This window comes from Penicillium taxi, assembly GCF_028828555.1.
Source record: "Penicillium taxi strain IBT 34144 chromosome Unknown utg000004l_segment0_segment0, whole genome shotgun sequence".
NCBI lineage: Eukaryota > Fungi > Ascomycota > Eurotiomycetes > Eurotiales > Aspergillaceae > Penicillium > Penicillium taxi.
This window is the reverse complement of record NW_026643206.1, coordinates 1,538,545-1,565,261: the sequence shown is the minus strand read 5'-3', so window position 1 is coordinate 1,565,261 and position 26,717 is coordinate 1,538,545. Positions and strand designations below refer to the sequence as shown.

General features: G+C 48.2%; 10 protein-coding genes across 10 annotated transcripts; 3 read left to right on the top strand and 7 right to left on the bottom strand.

Annotated features, from left to right (window-relative positions):
• Window positions 1-142: 142 nt before the first annotated feature.
• On the top strand, window positions 143-845 carry N7495_005505 (pyrroline-5-carboxylate reductase; the record flags this gene model as incomplete). The annotated part of the gene is made up of 3 exons (XM_057208156.1): window positions 143-416; window positions 477-609; window positions 689-845. The coding sequence occupies 3 exons, from the start codon at window positions 143-145 to the stop codon at window positions 843-845; spliced, it is 564 nt and encodes a 187-aa protein (XP_057061930.1).
• Window positions 846-957: 112 nt separating this feature from the next.
• On the bottom strand, window positions 958-2,295 carry N7495_005504 (uncharacterized protein; the record flags this gene model as incomplete). Its single annotated transcript, XM_057208155.1, has 1 exon — window positions 958-2,295. One exon carries the CDS (start codon window positions 2,293-2,295, stop codon window positions 958-960), a length of 1,338 nt encoding a protein of 445 aa, XP_057061929.1.
• A 312-nt stretch (window positions 2,296-2,607) lies between these two features.
• N7495_005503 (uncharacterized protein) lies at window positions 2,608-3,870 on the bottom strand (the record flags this gene model as incomplete). The annotated part of the gene is made up of 1 exon (XM_057208154.1): window positions 2,608-3,870. The coding sequence occupies one exon, from the start codon at window positions 3,868-3,870 to the stop codon at window positions 2,608-2,610; it is 1,263 nt and encodes a 420-aa protein (XP_057061928.1).
• Window positions 3,871-4,442: 572 nt separating this feature from the next.
• Window positions 4,443-4,889, top strand: N7495_005502 (uncharacterized protein; the record flags this gene model as incomplete). The annotated part of the gene is made up of 1 exon (XM_057208153.1): window positions 4,443-4,889. The coding sequence occupies one exon, from the start codon at window positions 4,443-4,445 to the stop codon at window positions 4,887-4,889; it is 447 nt and encodes a 148-aa protein (XP_057061927.1).
• A 723-nt stretch (window positions 4,890-5,612) lies between these two features.
• N7495_005501 (DnaJ family domain-containing protein) lies at window positions 5,613-7,051 on the bottom strand (the record flags this gene model as incomplete). The annotated part of the gene is made up of 2 exons (XM_057208152.1): window positions 5,613-6,815; window positions 6,872-7,051. The coding sequence occupies 2 exons, from the start codon at window positions 7,049-7,051 to the stop codon at window positions 5,613-5,615; spliced, it is 1,383 nt and encodes a 460-aa protein (XP_057061926.1).
• Window positions 7,052-7,485: 434 nt separating this feature from the next.
• N7495_005500 (mitochondrial 37S ribosomal protein mS37) lies at window positions 7,486-7,980 on the top strand (the record flags this gene model as incomplete). The annotated part of the gene is made up of 3 exons (XM_057208151.1): window positions 7,486-7,615; window positions 7,740-7,819; window positions 7,882-7,980. The coding sequence occupies 3 exons, from the start codon at window positions 7,486-7,488 to the stop codon at window positions 7,978-7,980; spliced, it is 309 nt and encodes a 102-aa protein (XP_057061925.1).
• A 252-nt stretch (window positions 7,981-8,232) lies between these two features.
• Window positions 8,233-9,901, bottom strand: N7495_005499 (cytochrome P450; the record flags this gene model as incomplete). The annotated part of the gene is made up of 3 exons (XM_057208150.1): window positions 8,233-8,369; window positions 8,429-9,519; window positions 9,573-9,901. The coding sequence occupies 3 exons, from the start codon at window positions 9,899-9,901 to the stop codon at window positions 8,233-8,235; spliced, it is 1,557 nt and encodes a 518-aa protein (XP_057061924.1).
• A 414-nt stretch (window positions 9,902-10,315) lies between these two features.
• N7495_005498 (calcium/proton exchanger) lies at window positions 10,316-11,719 on the bottom strand (the record flags this gene model as incomplete). The annotated part of the gene is made up of 2 exons (XM_057208149.1): window positions 10,316-11,245; window positions 11,324-11,719. The coding sequence occupies 2 exons, from the start codon at window positions 11,717-11,719 to the stop codon at window positions 10,316-10,318; spliced, it is 1,326 nt and encodes a 441-aa protein (XP_057061923.1).
• A 2,471-nt stretch (window positions 11,720-14,190) lies between these two features.
• On the bottom strand, window positions 14,191-20,598 carry N7495_005497 (guanine nucleotide exchange factor DCK1; the record flags this gene model as incomplete). The annotated part of the gene is made up of 1 exon (XM_057208148.1): window positions 14,191-20,598. The coding sequence occupies one exon, from the start codon at window positions 20,596-20,598 to the stop codon at window positions 14,191-14,193; it is 6,408 nt and encodes a 2,135-aa protein (XP_057061922.1).
• A 1,196-nt stretch (window positions 20,599-21,794) lies between these two features.
• On the bottom strand, window positions 21,795-26,487 carry N7495_005496 (GTP-Rho binding exocyst subunit SEC3; the record flags this gene model as incomplete). Its single annotated transcript, XM_057208147.1, has 5 exons — window positions 21,795-22,719; window positions 22,777-23,879; window positions 23,942-24,425; window positions 24,486-26,145; window positions 26,322-26,487. 5 exons carry the CDS (start codon window positions 26,485-26,487, stop codon window positions 21,795-21,797), a joined length of 4,338 nt encoding a protein of 1,445 aa, XP_057061921.1.
• Window positions 26,488-26,717: the final 230 nt, after the last annotated feature.

The following is a 26,717-nucleotide window of genomic DNA, read 5'->3' as shown; positions in this document are numbered from 1 at the left end:
TAAACACACTCATGGCATCTCCCGATCGCACAGTCGCATTCATCGGATGCGGTGAATTCACCACGGCAAATTAAGAAACATTGGAATCACGACTTATAGAAACACAGGAAACATGGGAGGAGCAATCCTCACGGAGTCCTAGATGCAGCATTTCGCTCCGACTCCCCCAAATCACGACCAGTATCCAAGTTCATCGCTTGCACATACACCGCTGCTTCAGCCACCCGTCTCCAAGCATCACTTTCGACAGAACATCAACCCCATGTTAAAGGTCGTCTCATCAAAGATTGTAAAAACAATGCAAGAGGCCGATGTCGTGATTCTAGGCTTCAAGCATTTCTTGGTAGACGATGTGCTCAGTACTAAAGGGGTTAGGGAAGCATTGGCCAACAAGCTCGTGATAAGTCTATTAGCCGGTCAGGTGCCGCAAAACCTGAAGCGGATAATTCGCTAGAGTGTGTCTGATTCAATTGTAGACCCTGTTGTTGTGAAAGGCATGCCGAATATGGGTGCGCAATTCCGACAGTCGATGACGGTCCTTGAGACACCGTTTGTGTCCCTCTCGGCTGAGAATGCTGAGTGGGTCTTCGGACAGGTAGGCGCTGTCAAGTATCTTCCACAAAGCTAGATGGATCTGGCTACTGTTCTTGGGGGTGCGGCGCTTGAGACACTAACTGTTTCAATTGAGGGGTTGTTGGACGGGTGTTGTTGAAGGTTTGAAGCGCGCTGATGCGATGGAGGTGCTTTTGCAAGGTATTCGGGGGTTGTCGGCTGCTTTGGAAGCTGGGATCCATCCAGCTGCTTTACGCGAGAGTATATCCTCGCCTCGTGGTTGCACAACTTAGGATAATAAATAGATTTTAATAAGAATGATTAATTTGATCTTTGAAGCTCTCATAAGAAGTTGCTTGTCGCGGTAATTGGTGTAACAGTTCGCTCTAACTAATATAAGTCTCCTCACACAGCAGGCTCAAAATACGTCAAGAACTCTGCGTCATTCCCCAGAGACTCATGCTCCTCACCAGTCAACTGCACAAGGACATCAAACACATTCACTGGTCCCCGCGAGAAATTCGGCAAAATAACCACGCAAGCTCCCGGCATAGCACCGGCCTGTCTAAATGCAATAGGAACCGAAGCAGCACCGATATCATACTTTTCCGCACTCCCCGAATACCAGCTATTCATGAAAATATCCATATCGCCAAAGTCCGCGCCGTAGTTAAGCATCTCCGTTGGCGATAGAGATGCCACAAGCGAGTTCATGCGACTGATTTGCCAGAGGTCGGTCGCAGTGATAGACTGGCGGATTCGCGTGGCTGCGACTGCGAGACTTTTGTCTTCGTTTGATACCAGGGCTTCAGCAACAAGAGGACCGGCTTGAGATCCGATCACTGCATTGCCGAAGTATCGATCAGAGGTTTTCTTCTCTGGATCTCGAGTGCGCACATCGATGGGGTGGATGAAGCGGGATTTTGTGGCAGATTTCTCGGGGTGAAGTTGTAGTCGGGCTCGTGTGATTGATTTCCACATCAGGGCCGAGATGCAATCATATGAGGTTATGTAGTCAACCTCTGTCAGGAGCGGGGTACATCTCGCTTTGAGTTTTTCGACAGACGAGTTGGTTATCTGATAGATGCATGATCGAGAAGGTGGTTGTGGCTTTGGTCGAAAGTCGCTCTTCTCCATGACGTAGAAGATTGGGAGCTTTTCTAGTATCTCTTGTCTTGAGATTGTCGATTCAGATGGGGTATTATATGGTTCTCTCTTGAGATCTGGTGTAAATGTTGGCATTTCAAGGCCTTGCTGGTATGACTTGCTGCTTTGACAGATTAGAGACAAGAATCTATCCATGGATGCCCAGTCTCCGGCTGCGTGGTTCATCCTGAGCCCTAAGACCAGCCCACTGTCGATGAGAGTGAATTGAAGAGTACAGACTGGTTTCGCGGCGGTTGACTCTTCAGGTAAGAATTTAGCGAAGTCCAGATCATCGGGAGAAAAAGAGTTCTTGGACAACGTAGAAAAAGACTTGAGCTCTGTGGAGTTGAGTCGGCGGGTCTCGACTTGCACCTCGCTTTCTGGGGAGACTACAATATTGACCTTTCCAGATTCCATGAATTGGAAATTTCCTGCCATGAATGGCAACTGAAGTGTTGCATTTCTCACTCCTTCTTTCAAGGCGGAAATCAATTGATCGACATCAGAGGTAGATTGGAGCTCATACAGTATGAAGACCCGCACTATTTTGTTTAAGCCCCCTTTGTCAAAGTCGGAAAGTTCATATTTCGTCGTCATTTTTTAGACAGTAGACTTATAGGCTATATTTCCTAGATAGTCACAATGAAAATTGGTCTTCAGATGTCAAGTAGAAAACATGTTCTGAGTTCGTTTGGGGAAGAGATGTTAAATAACTGAATATTACTAAGACCCCTATTTCCTATAGTGGACTAGCTCAGTATCCAGATCGGGTGCCCGCTAGAAAGAAGAGAGAAGCATCAATTCGTCGAATTCAAGTCCAATCTAGACGAAGAAATATTGCCTCCAGGGCAGATATTTGATACACTATTATCATGAAACCAGTACAAATCTCAGTCATCATCAGCTCAACTAACCCCATATGTCATCGTCATCTTTAACCAGATCATCTTCATTCAAAACCCGCAGGCCGTTGCTACGCTCTTCCCTTTTGCGTTGTCGTTTACTCACAATTCGCCCCGGTGTAAATGGTGTCACAGGAGTGAATGGCATATACGGAGTGTATGGAGTAGGCACTCCTGTGATGGGTCCCCTGTTTTTGTCCGGCCTTTCCAGAATTGTTGTTTTCGTGGCAGGCGCAGTCTTCAGAGAATCCGGGTAAGCATCACGAAATGGTAGAGAGGAGGTAGATTGGGGTGTAGTAGCTAGGGTCAGTGGAGCCGGTGGCCGGGCTCGCCCCGACGGTCGAGGCAGCACTTGCGCGACTGCTGATGGCATCCGAAGACCGGCTGATGGAGCAGCTGGTGGAGGGCCTGGGTTGTAGAGCCGCGGTGATAGCGGCTGCTCGTGTCCAAGGTATGTCGGAGCGCTCGTATCTGGTGAGGCAAGAGGAGAGGAAATGTTCATTTTTCGGACTGAGAACTTGGGGGACTTCAGCCTGCCCATGTCAGGATTCGAGCCTGATCTCGAGCTGAACAGCTTCGAGAGGCGAGATGAGTTGAATGGATTTGGAGACTTGGGTGGCACGGCAGGAGGTATCTCTGAAAGCTGCAAGGCGTGACGGTCGGTGAACGGATTGCTATACTGGCTGTCTGGGGTCTTCGTCTGGAAGTCTGCCTCTCCCGCAGAAATATCAACGCCCGAAGCTTTCTGGGCATCGTACTCCATGACCGCCGCATATAGCATCTCCATTTCATCCTGGGCTCGTCGCCGATCGGAGGCGACGATAGATTCATCCACTGTCACCATGCTGCCGTTGATCGATGACTGAGAAGGTCTCAATGCAGGAAGGCTTCCCCACGACGAGATGAATCGGCTTGACTTTGACTTGCTTGGGCTTGGGATGCTCTGTGCTATTGGAGAGACTGGACTGGGATCTATACTGGGCGGGGGTTTAATCGGCCTCAATATTTCCATCTGCAGTGAGTAGTTTGATGAGTGCACCGAACGACGCAGTCTTCGGCCAACAAAGAGGAGGAGAGCAAGGAGAACAGCAACAAAGATCACGTAGGAAGCGACTATGCTACCGATCTGGATGGCGAAAAGTGGCTTGTCCAGTGGTGGCCTCTCTATAGTTCCAGAGCGTACATCGATTGTGCCAGAGACAGGCACTGTAAAAGCAATTAGGAGAGAAATGGTGGGAATAAGAGGTGAAAATACGACAGGAGGAGTCATTGCTGACGCCAGATGCAATGACAGGGAGTGCTGTCTCAGGAGAGGATGCTTTCAACATTTAAGTGACAATGCAGCCCACCTCGTCAGATCGACAGCGAAACACGAAACACGAACCTCGAATCGAGTATTATCACATTGTGATCCGACTTGTGACGGGGCGAAAGGGGAGGGGAATGTATGAGACCTTGAAAATCATTGGATGTGATGAAGTAAAGACGAGATGGACGTCGGCCTGTCGTTTGTCGCAAATAAGCGCCCTCATGCACGATCGTCACTCCGCAGAGACGAATCAGCAGCCGGAAATAGTATACTAATTGAACACACTCGAGACGTCAATAAACTATACAAAATGGACTCTCTGAAATTCAGAGATTCATAGATTCAGAAACTCAGAGTATAGAGTGTTGTTACCACATAGGTTCAGACGTTGGCTGTTCCTTCCTCTTCTGCCCTAATCAACCCTACAAAGATCAATCTCCCAACTATTTCACCATGAACTCTTTACACCTCTTACCTTGCAGAAATCCCACCCAAACAATTACAAGACTCTTTATTTTGCATCTCTATCATCCATGGGCCATCGATTTTCAGCCGTTACCGGGGTGAAGTCTGAAAACTTTTATAAACAGGGCAACGCAGTCAACGAGATCTGGATCGGTGACGTTGAAATCATCTCGCGGCTCCCATTCGGTGATTCTGACACCGGACAAGCAGGTTGGCCAGCTGGAGGTTGGCCAAAGATACCCTGGCATCAATTTATTATACCCTTGAAACGGGAACTCCAGAGCAACACCACCGCCATAACGATCCGCACAATGTGCGACTCCCCTGCGTCGACGCTCCTCGACTCATGGTGGGTTTTCTCTTTTTGGGGGCCATTTGCCTATGGGGGTAAACATTATTGGTGGAACCCTACTTGTGGTCATTGCACTTTGTCTGTGTTGCAGAATCATCGCAGTGAATTGGTTGGACGTCACGAAAGCAGCAATGGGCCAACCCCGAACCAGGATGCTCGGTAACGCTCCAGATCTTCACCTGAGCGAAAACCAAACAAGTCGCGTCATCTTGAAATGGTTTTTCTACTTTCTCTTCTACCCGTTCGGGTATTTCCTCTTGGGATGGGTTCTTCTGCTGCTGGGAGCACCGGCAATGGCTACAGGGCTAAGGGGAATAGACACATCCGATTTCATTCTGATCGGCTCGTGCATCTTTGCTTGGCCTTTTTTCATACTCATTACATGTGTGGGGTATGTTATCATATTCACCAAATATCTCAAGAACTTCTTTCACACGATACGTCGTGATTACCCAAACGGGATGGCCGGTTTTCAAGCAGCAGTGAATTCAGCAAATCTCGGAATTCCACCGCCTGTGGTTGGAACGCCTATGCCTGTGCTTGTGACCGGGGTGTCACTTGTATAGAAACGTTTCTTGCAAAGGATTGGAGGCCAGCTTTCCAGAGTCCATGAACCATTTATGCACCAGCACGGCTTTCATGGATGTCGGGAGTCTCAAGCAAAAATTTTGGCAAGTGGATGGTCAGTAGATTCGTTATCTTGTCCAGTCCGAAATATTTTCGCCGTTAAGATTGTGAAGGTTTTGTGATGATGGTTTCATGCCCTTGTGCTTTTTCAACTGGTGATTTCGATATTGGGTGGTTTTTATTGTTATATCGCAGTAATTCCTGCGTAGTTGGTCGGCTTTGTCTTTGAATATTAGGTACACTCTGTTAATAAAGCTCGTTATCGGCCATCCTTGGAGAACAGATCTCGCCAAAATTCCTTAAACCCGTATCCTTTCGTCTTATCCTCATCATAAACGCGTGCTGGTGGCCCAGGGCTGAGTGATCCAAATATACTCGACCTGCTAGTGGCAAGAGTCGGGCCCCTTGCTCGCTCTGTTGCCCGTCGCCTGATCTCCTCTGATAGTCTCGGAGCCACATCAGCAAAGCAAGAATTCAACTCACGGTCAAGATTGAGGTAAGGCTTTTGAGCGGCGCGTGGTGCCTGAAGGTTGTAGGATCGTGCGATATTATTGATCTGCTTCACGACAAGCTCATGATAAGACCGTTCAGTCGATAGGTATTGTGGGTCTCTCAAAGGGGGAAGATGCTCGAGCTCTTCCGAGATGCTCGGTTCATTAGCAACAAGCTCCTCTGACGGGTTGGTTTTGGAGACTATTCTCCCATCTGTAGTGATCTCAGATACCACAGCCTCGGTGTGACTCAGACTCTGAGTATCGCGCAGCGCTGCCTCCAACTTTGCCTTTTCACTCAAACGGACCTCGGCAGCGGCATATGCTCGCGCACGTTTCATCTTTTCTTCAAGTGAACCACCTTGACTCGAGATAAGCCGCGCAGCATGTCTTGTCCACTCAGCGCGAAGGTGTTGGCGAAATCGACTAATCTCCACGGCAAGCTCTTGCTGTTTTTCGATCCACGGCGGGACGATCTCCTGCTTCTGGATGATCTTGTTCATAAAGTATTCAGTAGTGTCGATATATGCACTATTTGCATTATGATCAGTTTCAGTATTGACGCCCTTTCCGCGTTTGATCTTCTGGAATTGCCCGCGCGCAATCGCATCCTCGATGCGCTCGTTGGCGAGCGATGCGAGGCCTGAGATGGAGATTGGCATGGAGTGTGCACCAGGTGACAGCTTCTCCCTCATTTCACGGCGCATGGATTCTCGTTCTTCGTCTGAGAAGCCAGGGCTCTTGCTTAGTGTGTATGTAGATGTGCGCTCTTTCGCTTCGGCTAGGCGGAAGCCATTGGAGCGTTTTGGCTTTGGAGATGGTTTGAGGTTGACTGGTTGCGGGAGTTTGTAGGGCATGCGTATGGGCTTGCTAGCATCATTCAACATGCGCAGGTTTGAGTCGTAGACGCTTTCTACTCCCGTCCATACTGGTGCTGCGGCCATTTCTCGAGATCCCTGGCCTGCGCTGCTCTATACCTTGCGGATTAGTTCGCATGGCCGAATTCGAGGGCTACTACATCACGTACAGGCATATCGAGGATTGAGTGAGCTGCAGCATGCTCGCTCTTGAATGCAGCGGCCTTGACGCGCTCTTCAAGTTGTCTTTTCAGATCCTCCGAGAATCCCGACTGTTCTATGTTGCGGCGCGCCGACCGTCCTCCTTCTACCATAGCATCCTCGGTCATTTGGGACAAACGGCGTGACATTGCACCTTCACTTGCTTCTCCATCTTTTCTTGTATCCGTATGATTCTTTTTATCTGTCGCTGTGGAGGAGATTGTATTCTGGCGTCGCTGATATGGCGCTGAGAGCCGAAATGTCGTATATCTCGTACATAAGGACACACGACGAAAATGTGAACTCCAAATTTGTCTGCCAGTCATAACCACTCAGAATTATAGCAGTCAAAACTTGAATTAAAATCAAATAGACATAAGAGCTGATTGAAACAAGCAGTGAGGCCATGCTTTGTCATCATCTCCGCGGAGCCACAACTTTTCGAACTTCTAAGGGATTTTATCGCAGTGCTGTCGTCAAAACATCCCTATTTGCAGTCCACCGAGTCTCCTAACGGTGTATCGATTCCTCTCGCTCAATTCACCTGCTTCTTCCTGCATAAGACGCCGCTGATCTCGCCATCATGCCGCCCAAGGGCAACGTCTCGACCCGGCTCAACCCGCTACGTCTAAACACCATCAACCATCTGCGTGTTCGTCGGCCGAATCAGAATGAGCAGAACCCTTGTGTTACTGTCATGTCCTCTATCCTCAGTACGTCTCTTTGCTTCTTGTTACAGGATATCCCATCGGCCAATGCCCGACCTACGCCCTTCGATGGCACGACACGGTCCTGGTATTTAATTAGAATGTATCGCTGACAATATTACCCTAACAGACTGCTGGGCTTCTCAGGGATATAACCATGAGGGCTGTGCCGCCCTTGAGACTCAGTTGCGAAAGTGCATGGACCAACCGGTACGTCTCGTGTCAAATTAGATCCCAAAAACAACCTTACTAACGGGTCTTTTTCACTCTAGAAATCCACCGAGAAGAAGAAGAACACCGTCAACTACCACTTGATGAGAATGTACCCCAAGGTCGTCGGACCTCGGAAGAAGGACGGCGTGCTGGGCTAAATGGGACCAAACGGTTATTTTATCAGGGAGTTTGGGGATCTTTGCGACATATTCTGCAAGAGGCCGAGTCTCAGCTGTGGATAAGATTTATCTAATTGTGATGTTGCTGGCTACTTTGTCTGGTCTTTTATTTTCGCGCATCTGTACAGTATATACCTCATGTGGCATATGGCGCTTTTTAAAAAAGAATCGATTGTATCATTATCATGCAGTTTGCTTTGAATATTTGCTATGTAAAGCTGAAGGGACCTCCTAAACCCGTTGGAACTTGAGAATTAGCTTATTGCTCTTTGGGCCAACCGTATAAGCGTCTATCTCATTGATATCCTCATCATCAACGATGGTGGTGCGGAAGTTACTGTACACAGCAGCAGTGACCAGTTTTGTTTCTGGAGATATGAATCAGCATAAAGTGGAATCTTAGAATATGGGCAAGTAATGACTCTACCTTGGAGTGCCAAATTGCTGCCAACACACATGCGCCCACCACTTCCAAAGGCCCAGAACCAGCGGCGCCGCTCATCGAGTTCAGCGGCCGAGTTCTCCTCCTTGAGCCATCGTTTTGGCTGCCAGGACTCGGGCTCTGGGAATACCTCTGGGTTACGATGTAGTGAGTAGGCTTGTGCATTGACGCGCACGTTGGGCGAGATTTCATATCCAGCAAGGGTACATGAGGGCGCGGGGGTAACTCGAGGCTGGATGCCTGGGATGGGGGCATGAAGTCTCAGCGTCTCAGTCACAATAGCTTCAAGCAGAGGCAGATTATCAATAGCCTTAGCCGGAGGCAGCTCTGCCGATTTAGGGAATTGAATCGAGGGGTCTAGAGTGACTAATTCCTCGCGGAGCTTCTCCTGTATTTCTGGGTGTTTGGATAGCTCCCAGAACAGGTAGGTGAGGCCAACAGCGCTGGTCTCAAAGCCAGCAGTGAGTTGGTCGTACATCTCACACGCAATTTCATTCTGCTGCTTGGTTGCATCAGGTTTGATGTCGCCTTCCTTTGACGATTGCTTGTCGAGACCCTGCTTGAGTTGCTTGTAGACAATTGGCTCTATGGCTGGGTCAGTCGTGTATAATGAAGCTGCTGCCTTATCACATAGATTCAAAGCCCAGGAATCCAGCATTTCATTGGCGTCGTCGCAGTATTTAGGAATGATTCTAAGACCGAGGCATTTCATCCATCCCAACAGAGAGGGAACTTCCTGATGATAAAATTCGAATGGTTTGCGACACATGTATAGATTGAGCCAATGTTTCCGGAATGAGTGATTCAGTAGGTGATTTGTGCCGTTCTGCAGGCCGAACAGATAGCAAGAGACAAAATCCATAGTTAGTCCCTGGTTAAGATCATGAACATCTAGCGGGCTATTCGATCCCGATGCTTCCTCGAGGATAGGTAGTAGGCGATCGTGAATCACAGTATCAGAAATCAATCGCAGATGCGGCGACGTCTGCAGCGTGGATTTGGAATAGATGTTTGACAGCATTCTCTTACGAGTAGAGTGAGTCTTAGTTGCAGTCATGGTGAACATACTGACAGTACTATATACAGATCTCAGCAGCTGTTTTAAAATATGCCGTGATCTATTTCTTACCCCAGAGACCCAAAGACCCGTGGATACCATTCATGCTTCTCGAACCCACCCGTGTAAACGGACTTAATGCCATCTTCAACACAGTTGATCGAGATCTCAGAGGGCCCAAGCCGGACTATCGGACCTAATTTTTCATGCGCCGCTTGAATAGTCTGATTATTTCGCATCTGGAATCGCTTCCATAATATCCAGGCGGGAGATATCGGAGCGCTCCAATGCACATTGGGAAGCTTGGCTAGCGGTGATAGTAAGGCCGGGTATATGATGCCTTTGTATATGACCAGGGCGGCGACAGCCACAATTGCTAGTGAAAAGACTGCAATGGCCATTTCGCAAACTTCAATTCACACTGACTGAGAATAGGTCCTCGGCTCATGAGTTTAACTACTCCAATACTCCGCCGATAAGGATCAAAGATAAGGATAAGGATCCACATGACATAATGGCGCAGATAAGTAGTTACGGCGTTATGCTTCGAACCACGATAGAGAAATTATGTAACCCTAAAGTAATCGAGAAGCAATTGATTGGAAAAACCGGAAAAGGGTGGAAACCCTGACCCTACGTCTGTTTCAATGAGAAGTGAATAAATTTTGTTCATCGAGAAAATTATGAAAGAAACCATCGACATAGGTGTTGACAAGAAAGAAATAGTGGTCAGGCAGACCGGCTACCTGGATAGCGATTGTAAGAAAATAAAAGGAGAACTAGCCAAATGTTTCTTGACTTTACGTCTGCTTCACTTATTTGAAAAGGTTGAGAACACCATCTTTGACGCCATCGGTGACATCGTCAGGGTAGACGAAGAAGGCAAGTGCGAGAATAATGTACAGACCCAGGCACATACCGCCTTCTAAGTAGTTACTCTTGCCGTCTTGGATGAGCAGGGTAACCACCAGACCGGAGATGAAGAAGGCGACAGTCTCGAAGGTTTGGAAGTGCAAAGTCATATCAATGCCCAAGATCCAGCCCAGAATGACAAGGAATGGGGTGACAAAGAGCGCTATCTGCAAGCTACTTCCTAGTGCAACACCGATCGCAAGATCCATCTTGTTCTTGTAGGCGACGACCACGGCGGTAACGTGTTCAGCAGCGTTGCCAACGATAGGGATCAGCACCAGACCAATGAAAGTCTTGCTGATGCCAGTCGTCTGCACGATGCTGTCAATGCTGCCAACCAGGTAGTCGGCGCAGATGGCAACTTGAACAGTGACAATGATCAAGGTCACGGTGGCAGCCCAAGGATCAAGCAGACGCTCTTCCGCTTCCTCCACCTCTACTTCATCACCATTCAGGTTCTCCGCATCACCGTTGTCCTCCTCGAAAAGGGTGGCGTGAGATCGCAACTGGAAGTAGAGATACATCACGTAAAGAATGAGCAAAATAACGGAAGTACCATGGGACAGGATGAGGATGTTAGCTTGGGCATCGTTATTAGTGGACTGTGATAGAGCGGCGTAGAGGGTGGCGGGGATAATGAGAGATGCCGAAGCCACCGCCATGAGAGACGACATAGTGGACGCCACAGTGCTGTTGAAAGTCTGCTCTTGATAGCTGAGACCACCGACGAAGAAGCAGCAACCCAAGACCAAAAGAATATTGGAAAGAATGCTACCAAGCATGCTAGCCTGCACCACACGAATCTGGTTGTCCTTGAGGGCAATGATACTGACCTATAATGGATGATATTGTCAGTAAGAGAAATAAAAATAGAACAAAACAAAGAAAAAATAACAGAGATCCACGCTTACGATCAATTCCACAGCATTGCCGAATGTAGCATTCATCAGGCCTCCCAAAGCCTGGCCCATAGTGGCCGCCAACTCCTCCGTAGCGAAGCTCAGAAGGGAAGCGAGCGGGATAATGGCAAAGAAGTTCAAAACAAAGATGGCAGTGGAGTTCCACTGCAGGATACCGGCCACCATGCCCAATGGGACAAAGACGAGAAGCACATTGACGTAGTCTCGAATGAGAGTCTTCCATGTTAGACGCACAATCAACTGCGGCCAGCGCACCCAGACGGGCCGTTCCTTCAACTGGCTCTGCGGATGATGGTCATCGCCATTTGGAAGACCTGAATATGAATTGGGAACATGACCGAGCAGCGCAGTGCGCTCGGCAGAGTCAGCAGATCGATGAGAATTCATTCTATTTCCTGGACCAAAGCTGGTCCTGCGAACTTGTGAACGAAAGCCGACGGAAGCTGGGGGAAGTCAGCGGGAAGAACTTCTTAAAATGGAAGGTGGAATGATGGAAGGAATGTGGAGTGACAGTGTGATGGGAAAGGTAGGAAAGAGCGACGAAAGTGGGATTAAAGTATCACGTACACATTCTTGGGGAAGGAATTAGGAGGAAGAGGATGAACTCAGGTAAGTTTCAGCCACTGGGACCGTGGTTCAATGGTGGATTGTGTTCAATCAAGAAAAAAGAAGAAGGTCCGTGGGGGAAAATAATGAGGGATGACGAGCACAGCCAGGCAGATTGAAGCTTGCGTTGATAATCTCCACTGATGATCCACTTATAATTGCTTTATCGTATCTTTATTCGCTAGCCAAGATTGCACTGCCACAATAACCATCGAAGACCTATTGAAGAGGTGTAAGGGTGACTAAGCAGGAGGCCATAGGCCTGCGTTCCCATCATACAGAAATACATGCATTCTACACATTTTTGACAGTACACACGTACATTTCCCTGCAACTCAGCTCCAGGTGTTAGCGAGCTATCCATTCCACGAGAAGATGTAAATTTCAGTTTTCATTTCCTCCTCATTCAGTATCCGTGGGTTAGGGGGGTGAGGGTGTTCAGTGACGTATTGATCTGTTTGATATCGGCTGATAGACAAGAAAACCACCCAGAATATCAAATACCGTCAATCTGAGTTTCCTGGTCGACTAGTTTTTGCGGCATCAAGACTGAAATCTGACCATGGCGAGGTCCCGCATATTGAATTATCGAATGCAGACGAAAGCATCGTCAAGGATATTAATACCTACTAAGTAAGAACAAAATCATAAAGCTTAGTCACCAGAGAATCGTTCGAAGATTTTAGTGAGTGATCAGTCATGTCTTGATTGGTCATATTGGACTGTTTCTATAACTGAAGTGAAAGCGAGATGACCTTGAACTCCATGTTTACTCCAAGAAGACGTCGTACAATTAGACAACGCGATGACGAATACAACGGGAATGCCAACGTGAGGAGGGAGACAGTGAGCGAACTCCAACACTAGGAACGCACTGGAAAAGTCTTGATCTCTTCACGTTACCAATGCTCAAAGTCCTATCGCTAGAAAATGTGACTCCATATAGTTTAAAAATCACCTAGACATGTATCAAATAGATCCCGCATCCATCCTCATAAGAGAACGCGAAGTGAATTACTCTCTGGCCAGAACCTTTCGTCTTTGCCTAAGCATATAAGAATACATCATGACCGAGCCTGGAAATGATTTGTTAGTTATTCATCCATTGAAGAAGCTGGTGAAAGTTTAAGGTAACTCACCAGGTGCATAAAGTCCCAAGAAAAAGTAATATAGACCCCTCACAGCCAACATAGTCGAAACAGTAGTGGCCTGGTACATTAACCATACTTCACTACCGATGCCGATCGGATACAAGATAGTAAAGAGAGAGTATCTAGAGCAGTAGAATTGAGTTAGGTTTCCCAAGGTTGTCTTCCCTTTACCTAGGCATCTGCTTGATCCCAAGTCACCCAGATCATGATAGTGATACGTACCTCATAAACGTCAAAAAATCAGGGATAGACAATCCAGCCAGTTTAATTGCGAAATAAGAGTAGCGGACGGCATCTGCAGTTGACCAGGCTAGAATCATTGCTGGATAAACCGGCGAGGAAGCTGTTGTGCTTGGGAATGCATAGTTGATTGCCCAGACCTGGACTGAGCGGGCATATACCTGGGTAAAGGTGGTGAAAACAGGCGAACGAGTTATTCCTAGACGAACTGCTTAGGAAGTCGAGGATTAAAATTGAGATCCAGGGTAGATTGTATACCGGTTGCTGCATGGATAATTTCAGCGATAGCTAACGTCTGAGTGAGGCGGGTCCATGGTTCTATGTTTGCATATACTTCAGAGAGGTTGGATGAAAGGAGAGTTGTGATTGTCGTGAGTAGGATGTATAGCCAGAGAAGTCCACAGATGACATTATAGGCTAGAAGGTAGATACGGCTGAAAGGTTGAGACCTATGTTTTAATGCCATTTTAGAGGGAAATTGAGAGTAAAAGCTGCAGGTGAAGTTGAATTTGAAAAGTTGGACGATGCTGACATGTGAACTTTTTACCTCAGTTTAACCAGATTGGGATTGAATATCCACTCGTGGATTACATTACATTCATCTCGACACAAAAACTGCCATTGGACAACCATTCACTCTCTAGGCTATGAAAAGATCGGACTACTAACAAATGGTATCTTTCTCGTAACACCCAACACTTTGAAAACAATCCCGATCCATCGGGAGAAAAAGAAAAAAAAAAGGGGGGGAATAGGTAGAAAAAGACAAAAAAAAAAAGTACACAAGACTTGGATTACATCACGAGGAAATCAAAGGGATCAAGGTGAGAAATTAAGTAAAAAATTAGGGAAGGTTGTTGATCACTCCTCCGGAAGCACACCGTTAGCCTTGAAATCCATTCGGCTAGTTTTGCGGCCGACCTTCAGAATGCTGAATCGTCGGAATACGGAGTCGCGGACACCGCTGTTGGAGTTGGAATTAGTAGCCGGAGGAGCGGGTGAGGTCCCATTGGATGTGCGAGAAGTGACGCCAGTAAGATTACGCCCAGTGGTGTGGCTGCTATCGCGTGTCACTGGACGAGAGTAGTCCCGAGGAATCGTTGACCAGCCACCATTAGCAGGAGCTGAGGCACCGTTGGAAGTAGGGGGACGCTGTTGTGAACTTGCCCGGCTACGACCACGGCGATCAGGAGATTGGCTGGTCGTGTCACGAGATGCGGTGCGAGTTAATTTGTTTTTCACATCATCGGCTATACCGCTGATGGAATGCGAAGAGCCATGCTTGGCACCACCGAAGAAGCTGCGTCGTTTATCATTCGTGCCACCTCTGGAACGATCAGTTGTCCGACTGTGGATGGTTGCAGCGTCATCTTCCAGCCCATCGTCGTGGTCACCAAAGCCATTGTGGCCCGTTGGTTGGATAGTGAAAACGGAGTTCGAGGCACCATGACGCTTGAACGGGTTCATGATGCTGATGCGGTGGCTGACTGACTGTCTATCAGAGCGTTTACGCGTGTGGCCATTAGTCTGCGTCGTCGTGCGACTCACTGCCTGCTCGGAGCTGAAAGACCGCTTAGAAACGCTGGGACGCTGTTTGAGTCGATCAGTCTTTGTGGGTGACCGGCGATTATGGGTCTGCTGAGTAGGTGTGATAGATTGTTCAGACGTAGACGAGCCGAAGGCGGCTATTTCTGGCTCGAAAACCGATTCAAAACGCCGAAGCAGCTGCTTTTGGGTGGCTTGCTGAGCAGGCCTTTGGTAGATGGAGATCGCATGCCTTATGGCCAGAGCATGGTCAGTTAGTGCAACAGCTAGAGCGTTCTCCATTGGGCTCAAGGGCTTCGGCGCTTCCTCCTCATCGGTCAGGTCCTCCTCTGTATCCTCAACTAGTTTGTCCTTGGTACCTTGGGCATCGACAAGGAAGCTGCGGTAAAGCCCGCAATTAGACGACTCGAGTAGTTGTTCTATAGCTTCGGTCAAGCTGGACAAGCTGTTATCTTCGCCAGAAGTTGACCGTCGCTCCAGGATCTGCAATTCCTGTGTCTTACGACATGTTCTCTCTATGGCGGTCTGCAAAGGAGAGAGATCAATCTCCTGCGCAGACACAATCTCACTCCGGCGAAGGATGTTTGGGAATGTGTCCGCAGTGGTGAGAATAAGTTTCTCAACATACTGCTCACGAACATCTTTGTCACTCGTATGTCTGCGAGAGGTGGTAGAGAAACGGGACGGCTCGGACATTAACATGTGTTCGCGAACAGATAACGGCACCTTGGATCGCTGATACACGGGATGGGCGATATCGCGATGAACACTGACTCCGCTGATCTGGATATACTGCCCTTCATAGTCATTGATTTCACCAGAAGATACGATTTGTGCCGTAGGATGTTCACGCTGCATTCGGTCGACGAACGATGCCATGCGCTCGGACGGCGAGCCTTCAAAGATGAACTCCTTGTCGCGCACACCAGGTGGAAATCCAAGACCCTTGTAGGTGATACGGTAGTACCGGGGGAACTGCTTGGTACCCTTGGCAATGTAGTCGTAGATTCGAGCGATGGAACTCTGAGCGCGGGATAACTTGGCAAAGTCCATCGTGGTAGCTTCGTAGTGAGCAGCAAGCTCCTTGTAGCAGGCGAGAGCAGGTGCCCAAGCCATGGCATTCTCAAAGTGCTGAATGATGGAGAAGTATAGTGCTTCTTTGCGTTCAAACGCAGTCTGTGCTGGGAAGGCTGGATTTCCAATCTCTGGCAGGGCCTTGTTCAGATCCCAATCATAGAGGTCGGCATGGAACTGAAGCGCCAGGCCAGCTTCGGTGAAGTTGCCAGCAGCAATTTGATGATCAGCTAGCTCGTGGACGTAACGAATGAAGATATCCTCGCGACCCATATCCTTCATGTATTCCATGAGCTTCAGGGCGTGCAGGCTCTGAGTTGAAGCGCTGTTCTGGGATGCAATCAAAAGGTCTAGCAGTTCATCCACTGTGGAAATGAGATCCTTCACGGCATTGTATAGACCCTCATCGGATTCAGCCGTATGCTCAAATAGACCGAGGAGTTCACTGATGAAGATCTTTTGGCTAACACTCTCATTCATGTGCTTCGATTTGAACAGAGAGTCCAGACTTGAGATAATCTCGGTTTCAATGATTGAAACATCTTGATTCAGGTCCCACTCACTCAAGATCATGGTTCGAAGGATGTGGACAGCAACGTGGCGGAGTCCTTCATGTACACTCAGACAGAGTCCGATGATTGGTGGCACCAGGTTAGGAACGTATTGAACCTGGTATCCACCCATCCGCTTCAAGCCGTATAGGCCAAACTCCTCGTCGGTAGTCTCCCAGCCGATGGCTTCCCATGTGGAATCCAAAAGATCCGCGCCTTGCTCACGTACATCTCCTGCGATCTTCCACACAGCTCGACGTTTCTGTTCCGGGAAAGTTTCAAGGGCAAGGACATCGCTGGTAATGACCTTGAGCAAGGTTGTGAAGAAGTACTCCCACAGTTTTGTGTCAAATGTCTCAGCATCATCGGGACTGGGGAGAAACTTCTCGATCAGAATTAAAGCGAGATGCTCCAGACTCTTGATGGCTGCACGATGGTTGTAAACGTGTATGCTAAACCATGACTCTGAGTACGCCTCGCAATCGATGATGGAATTGTGGGTCTCGAACGCTTGCATTACAAATGTAGCCAGCTCCAGCTCCTTCAAATTGGGAATCTTCGGGGAAACAATCTTTGCCAAAGCAGCAATAATGGCAGATAGTTCCACCAGCGCCTCGTCGAACTTTTGAGGAGTCTTCGATGTCTTCATCTGGAAGGGGAAGGACTTGCTGAAGAGGAGAGACAAATATTCACTCTCCTCCACACCTTCTCTTGAGATGGCACAGTACGAAGCCACAACGCTTGGCATAAATTCATAAAGCTGCGGGTATGGTTGATCGAGGAGTTGGGCGACGATCGCATTACTGAGTCGAACCTGATCGCGGTATTGATCAGAGACATCAGATGTAGAACCCCAGTATGGTGTCAGCCAACCCACGCAACTGGAAATGAGGGTTTTTCGCTCTTCGCCGGTCGAGAATATGGCGAGCTGGGTATAGTTCTGGATCAGCACCAACTTGTACAGCACTAGCATTCCTGTCACATCCTTGCATGAATCCATAAAACTCAGAGCAATCATAATCATTTCATCTTGGCTCAAAACCTTGGTAAGCTCGGGCAGCCAAGAGTGAAAGTGCTGGACAATCAAGGTCTTGCTTCCCACCAGGGTTGGTGAAGGAATTTTCATCAAAGTCTCCATAGATTTGAAAATTGTATGCAAATCTCGATTAAAAGTGGATTGGACTGTGGTTATCCCAATGCCTTCTTCCTTCGCCTGTTGTTGCCCGCGGGCATTGATAATGAATTTGAGAATTTGACGTCCTACCTTGAATGCAGCACGAAGGTTACGAGACTGCTTCGGGTCGGTGGAGGCACCTAACAGACGCAGGTAGCTGCGAATGAGGCATGGAGTGGCAAAAGGGAAGTCGAATTGCTCATCAGCATAGCGGTCGACAAGAGGACCAAGATTGAATCGTCGGTCATGGACAATTCCCAGAACTGTGACCAGGTTGTTAAATATTAAATCTTCGTACTCCTCATTGCCTGCATTATCCACCAAGATTCCGAACAGTGCGTCAAAAACGCCACGAACCTGTTTGACAATCTCGATCTCAGGAACGAAGAGCATTCGTTGCAGAGTATTGAGAACCTCGTCAACTGGCCGTTCTTTCCAATGAAGTAGACTCAAGATGACCTGATCTTGAGAATATTCGGTGCTGCATAGATGAGTCTCGAGGCGCAGGGTTGCCAGCGGCCCAGTCAATGCTTCATCCTTGGCCGATTCATTTTTGCCAAGTGCACTCCAAGGGAGGCTAAGGTAGAGACCCTTTCCTCCCTCAATAGTGGAAGTCTGCTTGTCATATGCATGGAGCAGCAACGAATGGGGACCATCTCGGATGAATGCCTTTTGGTCCCAAAGGGGCATCCACGCCAAGGCGAAGGGAAATTCGGGAGCATCTGCGACACTCATAATTAGGTGACAGCCCGGAATCTGGTCAGTGGGAATTTTGAGCCGAATGGTCTGATTCCAAGGCATGCCTCGAGATGTGATGGTAGTACGCCAAGCAGTCTGCGATACGTTGGCAGATGATGGGAACACACAGCGTTCCAAGCGTGCACCCGAGGAATTTCGCACCTCTAAGGTAAGTTGAAGATTATGCAATCCATTGTGGGTCTGGAGAGGAATTTGACCAGCAGATGGATGTGAGAGCAGCGCATCTGTAGGAAACACAGCCTGAGATAGAGTGACATAAATGTCAGATCTCTCCTTAGCAGGCGCTTTAGAGAATCCAAGGCGTCTAGTCTGGACAACATCATGCAGCATGGTAGGATTGCGGCGCACAAGGATTTCAGCGTCTGTACTGACAAACGGATGCAGGTGGACATGCAAACGTGCGGCTGATGCAGAGCGCACGTACCGTCCATTATGGCTTGGAAGAAGCATTTGAAGTAATTTCTCGAAGCCATCTGTCGTTACTTCACCCTCTTCACCCTCTCGTGTTGGTGACCAGACATTAACGATCTGCTCAGTATCCTGATCTTGTTTTAAAACGGCCGACAACTCCAGGATTCCAACACCTACGGTACGAGACACCAAAATCTCCTTATTGGATGCAGGCTTGGGACTGGTCGGCTCCTTAACAATGGAAGTGGAACTTGCTGACTGCGGAAGCCCTCGAGTCGATGTTCCGTTGGTTGATCCTCCATCCAAGCTAGGTCGACCCTTCGTAGTCCACATCATACTACGTCGTGACTTCAAACTCCCCTTCACCGAGGGCTGAATACCTCCAGCTGAATTCACCTTAGGTGATGTCGGTATCTCTCTCGATATTGACGGCCGTGGAGTCGATATATTGTCGGAGCTAGAACGTGATTCCTGGACTCGTACTGAAGTGACCATGTAAAGTTGACGCCCGTTCGCACTTCCATCCCCAATATCAGTTGCGGCGAGTTCCGTGAACAGTGTTTTCAGCTTATTACTCTGAGTTAAGCTGACAAATTTGTGAGGAGACGGAATGTCCAAGGCGAAGGTTTCGGACAGTGGACTGAAAGAACCGGTATCAGACCGAGAATAGAGCTGCACTCCAAGAGACACAGGACCGGGAATATTGCCTGAAACCGCGTGAATTTCCATCAATAGATGATGCAAGGTTGTAGTATCAGAGCTGACGATTGGACGACTGTCGAGCATGCTCATCTCAGACTGTAGCTTTGCCAATTGGACAGCAGAGTCATCACCAGTTAGCAACCGTCCTCTCTGATCAGGATCCCGCACAATGACATCTCCACTGAGCATTTTGTTGGCCCTGACCAGTTTCCAGACTGTTTCATCTCGGAGAAGCTCTTTTTCCTTGCCAGTCAACACATTATGCAGCAATTGGCGCCGTGAAAAGTCCAATTCCTGTACAATTGTAGACATTTCCTCCAGAACGTCGTATTGCTGGGCCAACAGTAATTCGTGTAAATTAGTCGAGTGCCATTCACGCAGGCATGAGGCGATCTCGTCAACAAGAGGCTCCGAAATAGACGTTGGCGTTTCGTCTCCGATTTTAAGCATAGGCACAGGTGCGGCAGGCTTGGGCATATCGGGATCACGGGGAGTGAAGGAAATAGGAGTATGAGGAATCGAACCGGGTAGGAATGCGTGAGCGGATCGGGGACTGTTAAGATCCAAATCTTCGGTCTTGGGAATGATAATTTGTGTCGGTTTGCCCTTACTCGCGATAACCACACCCGCTACACCTGTCATCTCAACACCATGTTGAGTCTGATTCACGGGTGAATTTGCCTTGCTGCTTCGAGTTTGAATGTCTGTATCTAAACTGGGCAGGGTTGAATAGTCGATACTTTTGCGATCGCCATTCACCATAGATTTGTACCCATCTGATTCACCCAGCATTTCGCGGATCTCGACACAATTCCGCGGAAAGATTCCGGAGAAAACACGAGCCTCAAGAGTTTGGCCCTTGGTGCTCGTCAATCCCGCCAATAATGACGGTGGCGCTACCAGGTAGCCCCTGCACCACTCGCCATTACAACCCCCTTGTTCAATAATGTACAATTCATCACCAAGTTCGAGAGGTAAGTCTGCGGGGGAGGAAGGGTGGAATGGGTAGATAGCCACCGCAAAAGCAATGCGAGGCAGTGGCCGCCAGGGCATAGCTGCAGTGGCTTGTAGAATTCCAAGAAACTAAGCCACGAGATTGCAACGTGCCAATTTCCCCGCAAAAGTACTAACGTGGGCGATCGGATTGCGAGATTTTCGGAAGGGATTCACGGTGAAGAATGTTGGCCCTGTTCAAAGGCACAAGACATACAGTGAAGAGTTCGGTTTAACGGGCTCGATCGAAAAGAACAATTTGCGCTCAATTCAAGATATGCGATAGCTGAAGGATCTAAATAAGAATTTGTGATTAGAGTACTGAAGAACGAGGGGTTCATCATAGGAAGGATTGGGGCGGGTCCTAAAATAGAAGATGCGCAGAACCAAGACAAAACCGAATAGAGAGACAGATGTTGCTCTCATTCACGCGCCGTTGAAACCCGAAATGGACCGAATTGTTACGCTGGGATATCCTTGCGAAACGACTCAAATGCATTGTGGAGACCCCCGAAATGGTCTCTTAGGCAAAGACAGCGGGGACGCAGGGGGTAAAACTCACAGGTAAAACGAGCGTCAATTAGAAGAAGAACAGAAAAGAGAAGATAATTAAAGAAGGGATCAAAGTGAGCAACGGAAGGAAGAGGTTGAAGTTGAAAGGAGAGAGAAGATGAAAGGGAAATCGACGATCATTGGATTTAGTCCAGTCCCTTTTCCTCTCCACATCAGCGGACAGTTCCACAGATACTATGGTTTCAATTGAAAGGATAGCTACAGTTCATCAGATTAGAATACGTTATTTAATACGAAATTTCAAGTTGCATAAATGATAAAAGCCTTGCTTAGTATCTACTACTATCTGCGGAGTATTGGTCCGAGGAAAGACCATTTCGAATAAATAGCTAGTATTCAATAAAGATATCTAAGGATTTGAAGATTTAAAGATTATATAACCTCCAATTAAATGATAGACCTTAACTATTACTTTAATTCAAGACTCCTGAATTCTTGAATCTTTAATACTAACAAGCACAGACCAGAATCTGCCCCTGAGCAATAAAACAAAATGAGGCCGAACTGTGGGCTAGACTATATGACTAAGCCATTACTTAACCAGCTTTTAACTAACTAGTTATTTAAATAAATAGTGAACTATTTAACTAATAACAACTAGTTGACAATCATGCTTATACGTACGAGATGAGACCCTCGAAAAAGGAAGAAAGAGATAAGAGGAAAATATTAATTCTATAGGCTCATTTCCGGAACATGGCGTTGACGTCCTCCTTGCGCCAGTCCAGTTCCAGTTGCCCTTCATATACAGTATCGATAATGTGCCGGGTTTTGTCATACGCATTTTCATAGCGGATTTCGCATTCCCGTAGGACCTTGATCACAAGGCTTCGGCTGAGACCAGGGTCATCAGCGTCACCGAAATGCTTCTCAACTCGCTTTTTCAGCAGCTCAACACCGCGTTTGATTTCTTTGACGTCGTACGAGGAGAATAGCTTCTTCGCCACGGATCGAGAGTAGCTTGCGCGAGATGCGATGTCGGCAACAGCTCCGGATTCTTTCAGGTTTTCAATGGACTGGATGAAATCAAGGAGCTTGCCGAGAGGACGGTGAATCACTGAATCAAGGTAGAGCTTCATGTGCTCAGCGAAGTCTTCATTGGCTCGGTCCTTCCAGCGTTGTAGGACTGGAAGATGATGTTCATCGACTTCCTCGGCGTAGTGATTCATATTCTCTATGAGCAGAATGTGGTAATTGAGAACCTCCTTGTCCTCGGGATCTCCAGCACCTGCGGTCACACCTGCTGGTTGGCCTGGTGCTTCCTTGGCGATGAATTTGAGTGACTCCCACATCGCTCGGTTAATGCGATCATATGCCTCGTTGATGCTGATTCGAATGTCACAGAACTCGCTAGACGGCTGAGAAAGCATGTTCTCAATGGCATTGGAGAAATGCGGAAAAACGCGCATGAATGAAATCACGCCCTTTCTCTTGTTGACCTTGACCTTCGTATCTTCAATACCACGAATCTGTTCATCCACAAATCGGTTGAAAAGGCCCATGAGTCGAGTGTGGACTTTTTGCATCGCATGGATGACAAATTCTTGGTTGCTCTCCTCAAAGTCACTAATTGCCGACTCCAAAGAAAACAAAATTCCGATTCCTTGCCTAAAGATTGTGTTAGTAAACCATGTCATAGTATACAGTGGAGGGAAAGCAACTTACAAAGGATCAGCCTGTAACGCCCAATCTATCAGAGACTGCAAGTCAGCGGGCCAGAAAGAGTAGACTTCATCCATGATTCCCTCGACTCTCTTCGCCATCGTGCGGTCAAGATCATGCGACTGCTTAGCTGAAACATCTGGACATTGTCGTGATTCTGGTGTGGCAGATACCAAGTCTGAAAAGTCAGCATTGGCGAGAGAATTCAGGTGGAAGAACTCAACAAGGAAGTTCTGTTCCTGAGTGATCATATTCAAGGTCTCGCGCAAAGTCCCGGCAAAGGCCTCATAGGGGTCCACTTTGCTAGTAATCTTCTTCTCGTTGGAAGCCAACCGGAGACCAGCTGCAGCACGAACAGTCTTGCCTCGTCGAACGGTAAGCTTGCGAGCAGCCATTGTGATAGTCTCGGCTTCTTTCTCCTTTTCTTGATGTGTGAAGAGGAGTTCCGACTCCTCTCCGGTGGGCTTTCGGGCTATCTTCTTCCAAGCTGAGTTGTTGTCGCGGAATTCAGCCTGATATGAAGGCTTAGATCCCTGGTCGTACATACCGACCAAAGAATGCCATTCTGCCATGCTGACCTCACGGGCGAACAACATGAGCGGGTTATATTTCCAAATTTCTGCGCGGAATTGATGTCGTGCGGAGCTATCTAGCTTCATGGGGTCACCTGATGCCGATGCCGCCGCCTCCACCCGTTTCTGCTCTGCCATCTTGAAGGCAACAGCCATGAACTGCTTGAGTCGTTGGAGGAAAACCAGTGCAGCAGAGTGGTACTCCTCCTTCTTCTGTTTAATTGCACGCATTTGACCGAAGTCGGTGTTGGCATAAACTCCGACGCTTGCATCAACCAAGCGCGTCTTATTAGATCCAAGATCATTATCAATCATAAGCATAGCTTTGTACAAAGTTGACAAGGCATTTTCGGTATCTCTCAATCCACCTGGGCTGCTGAGAGAGGCCTCTTTGAGTGGACGAATGTCAGATGAAGAGATCGACAGTGTCTTCAAAAGTGACTGCAATTCATTCTGGAGCAGTTTTTGGTTGGCCGTCTGCACTTGGAGACCCTGAGACTGGGCTTCAATATAGGCCACATCTTCATGAAGTGTCTAGGAGAATGAAACAGATTAGCATATTAGACAAAGAATCTCGCAGTTCACGAGTGACTTACGTTCAATTCGTGAGAGTAAAGAGTCAAAAGACCATCCAGCTCGTCACACTCTTCGATTGTCTTGTCAATGAGGACACCCAGCTGTTCTACCTTTCCATCTTGTTGTTCCAGATTACCAAGCCAGCTAGTCGCTTCAACACGTCCTATCTCGCGACGGATGTCGGCTTCCAAGTCCTCAAACTTTTGCTCGTCAGCTAGCCTGCCGTTCCAACCCAAATCGGTCAGTATATCATCAAAGTCAATTCCACGTCCATCAAGAATACTGATTTCGATTCCAAGAGCTTGGCAGTACTTTATTGTGTTATCTTCACGGCGTCTTCGACGACGACTTTGAGCTGATGGAGAGGGTGTTCGCGAACGGTTTTCCAATGTCATTTCTGACAAAGAATCAAGAGACTGTTCCAAAGTAGGGAGAAGGTCTACCCGAAGCTCCTCTGTGGGTGGTTGCGTTATTTCAACTGTGGGCTTTGATACCACAGGGGCGCTAGTTGTTGAAGGTATAACTACTGTTGGTGCTGGTGCTGGGACGGGTGCTGGTACTGACGCTGGCGTTGGTGATGGTGATAATGCTGGTGCCTGCTCATCCACTGGGCTCTTGGGTGCATCATTGGCAGACCGGGCAAGGAATGGGGCAGGAACAACGCCTGTAATTCCATCGGGTCCAGCTTCTTCCGCCTTCTGTTTCTTTGCTGCTGCTAGCAGTCGCTCTCCAGCTCCTCCAGCTCGCGGTTTGAAGGCACCATAGGCAGTTGCAGCTTTACGGAAGGCACCTGCAAGCTCTTTTGTACCCTTGTTCTTTACCATAGGACCCAGACCAGGGCGATGTGCGTCTCCTGCTTCTTCGGACGAGGCCGGACTTATTGGTGTCTCTTCTGCGGGAATTTCTTTCGGGGCTTCTGGGGGAGCTTCTGCGGGGGCTTCTGTGGGAGATTTTGTGGGGATAAATTCAGGGTGGCTAGATGGCTCTGCCACTGCCATAACAGCTGCTGCCACTTCGGGTTCCACGATGAGTGGCGAAGATGGTATATCCTCTCCAACTGGGACACTCTTCGGTTGATCTGTTAGTGTCACAATAGGAGGCGTCGCAACTTTGAGAGCTTCCGGTAACTTCTTCTCCGGGGGCGGCCGTGGCTGTTCAAGAATGGGCACACTGGGGGTTTCACGGTATGGCTGATATGGTTGATATGTTTGGTACGGCGATTTCGGTGCAAGGTTGCCTCCAGGGCTGATTCCTCCGGGGCTTGGTGTGCCTCTCGTCTCGCCGTTGAATGAACCGGGTGTAACTGGGCGTAATGCATCCGTACTCAGCTTCGGTTCCAATGTTCTTTTTTCTATGGGTTGAGGTGTGGTTGTTAATGGACTTTTAGGGACGTCTTCACCACGTGATGACGATGGTCGAGAGTCTGGAATACTGAGTTGACTACTTTCTTGCAAGAATGATGATCCTTGTGAACCAAGCTTTGGCTCCATGCGTTGCGGCGGATGAACATAGGGCGTTGGATTGGAAGGCGCTCCAAACGGCGGAGCTGGTTTAGACGCAGTGGATGGACGTGGTAATTGCTCACGGCTCTTCTGAGCCCGAATTATAGGGTCTTCAGAGATCTGCCGTCTGATCTCAGGTTTCACATCACGGCCAGGACGTTGTAGTGGTGGAGCTTGTGGCGCAATAACGGTTTCCGATGACGGCCCAGCACGCGAAGGTGGTGGTTGTTGGTGTCCTTGTTTGATTCCTGATGCAATTCCTGGTACTTCTCCTATGAGTAATTGCCGTTCTCTTTCATCAAATCCAAACATGGTCGGTAGTCTTCCTCCCGTATATTTTTTATAGATCTTCACCAAACTGCCGATGAAGAAGTCCTTCTCCTTAGCACTTCTAGCATGCCAGTAGTAGGGCTTTCCAATGACGACCACAAATCCAACATTTGCTGACCATTCCTTGTAGTGTTGCTCTTCAGGTGTCTTCGGAACAAAGGTATGGTAGGTTTGAATCGCAGTGAGATCGTCGAGCATCCATGTTTTGCCAATTGAAAACGATCCATCGTTATTCTCACGGGCCTTATGCATGCGCACTCTACCTGATCTTCGGACGGAAACAATGATCACGCGGGGCTTTTTGTTGTTGGGCGCCGATTCTGGTGGAGCAGGGGTAGAGGGGTAGGCTGCATCCTCGGTGATGCGGACGTGTGTTATGTATGATTCAATTACTAAAGTAAAACAGCAGTCAGCAATTAGTTCTTATAGCCAGATATTCAATAATATTTCAAAATAACACCAGGTTCTAGACCACTGTGTAACATCATGGCGCGGGCCGTCATCCCTTAACAGCGGGGAAGCAAGTAGCAATATCAGCTCAAAGGAGAGATCAATAGTATTTACTTACAGGTTCCATCACTATCCTTCTTCGAGTAACAGCTTTGCATAATACGTTTCTTCTCATCTTCAAACTTCTCGGCCCTAGAGATGGAGGTATCGCCCGACCCTTGGCGACTGTTGGCTCCGCGAGGCGGAGGTGGGCGAGGCCGACCATTCCCATTCCCATTGATCATTTTGTCGTTTGCTAGAAATCAATATCAAATCACTGCGCGGACTCTGCTAGATCAAGAACATGGTCGAGAGCGGGGGAGTATCGGAGTATCGGAACCAGCCAGACCAATCTAGGAGTCCCGCGCGCACCCGTGCCAATTTGTCTTCTAGATGACACAGAAAGCACAGTATGAGGTCGCAAAATAGATGCAGCGAGTGGGATTCGATTTGCGACAACAAAAGATGTAGGTAA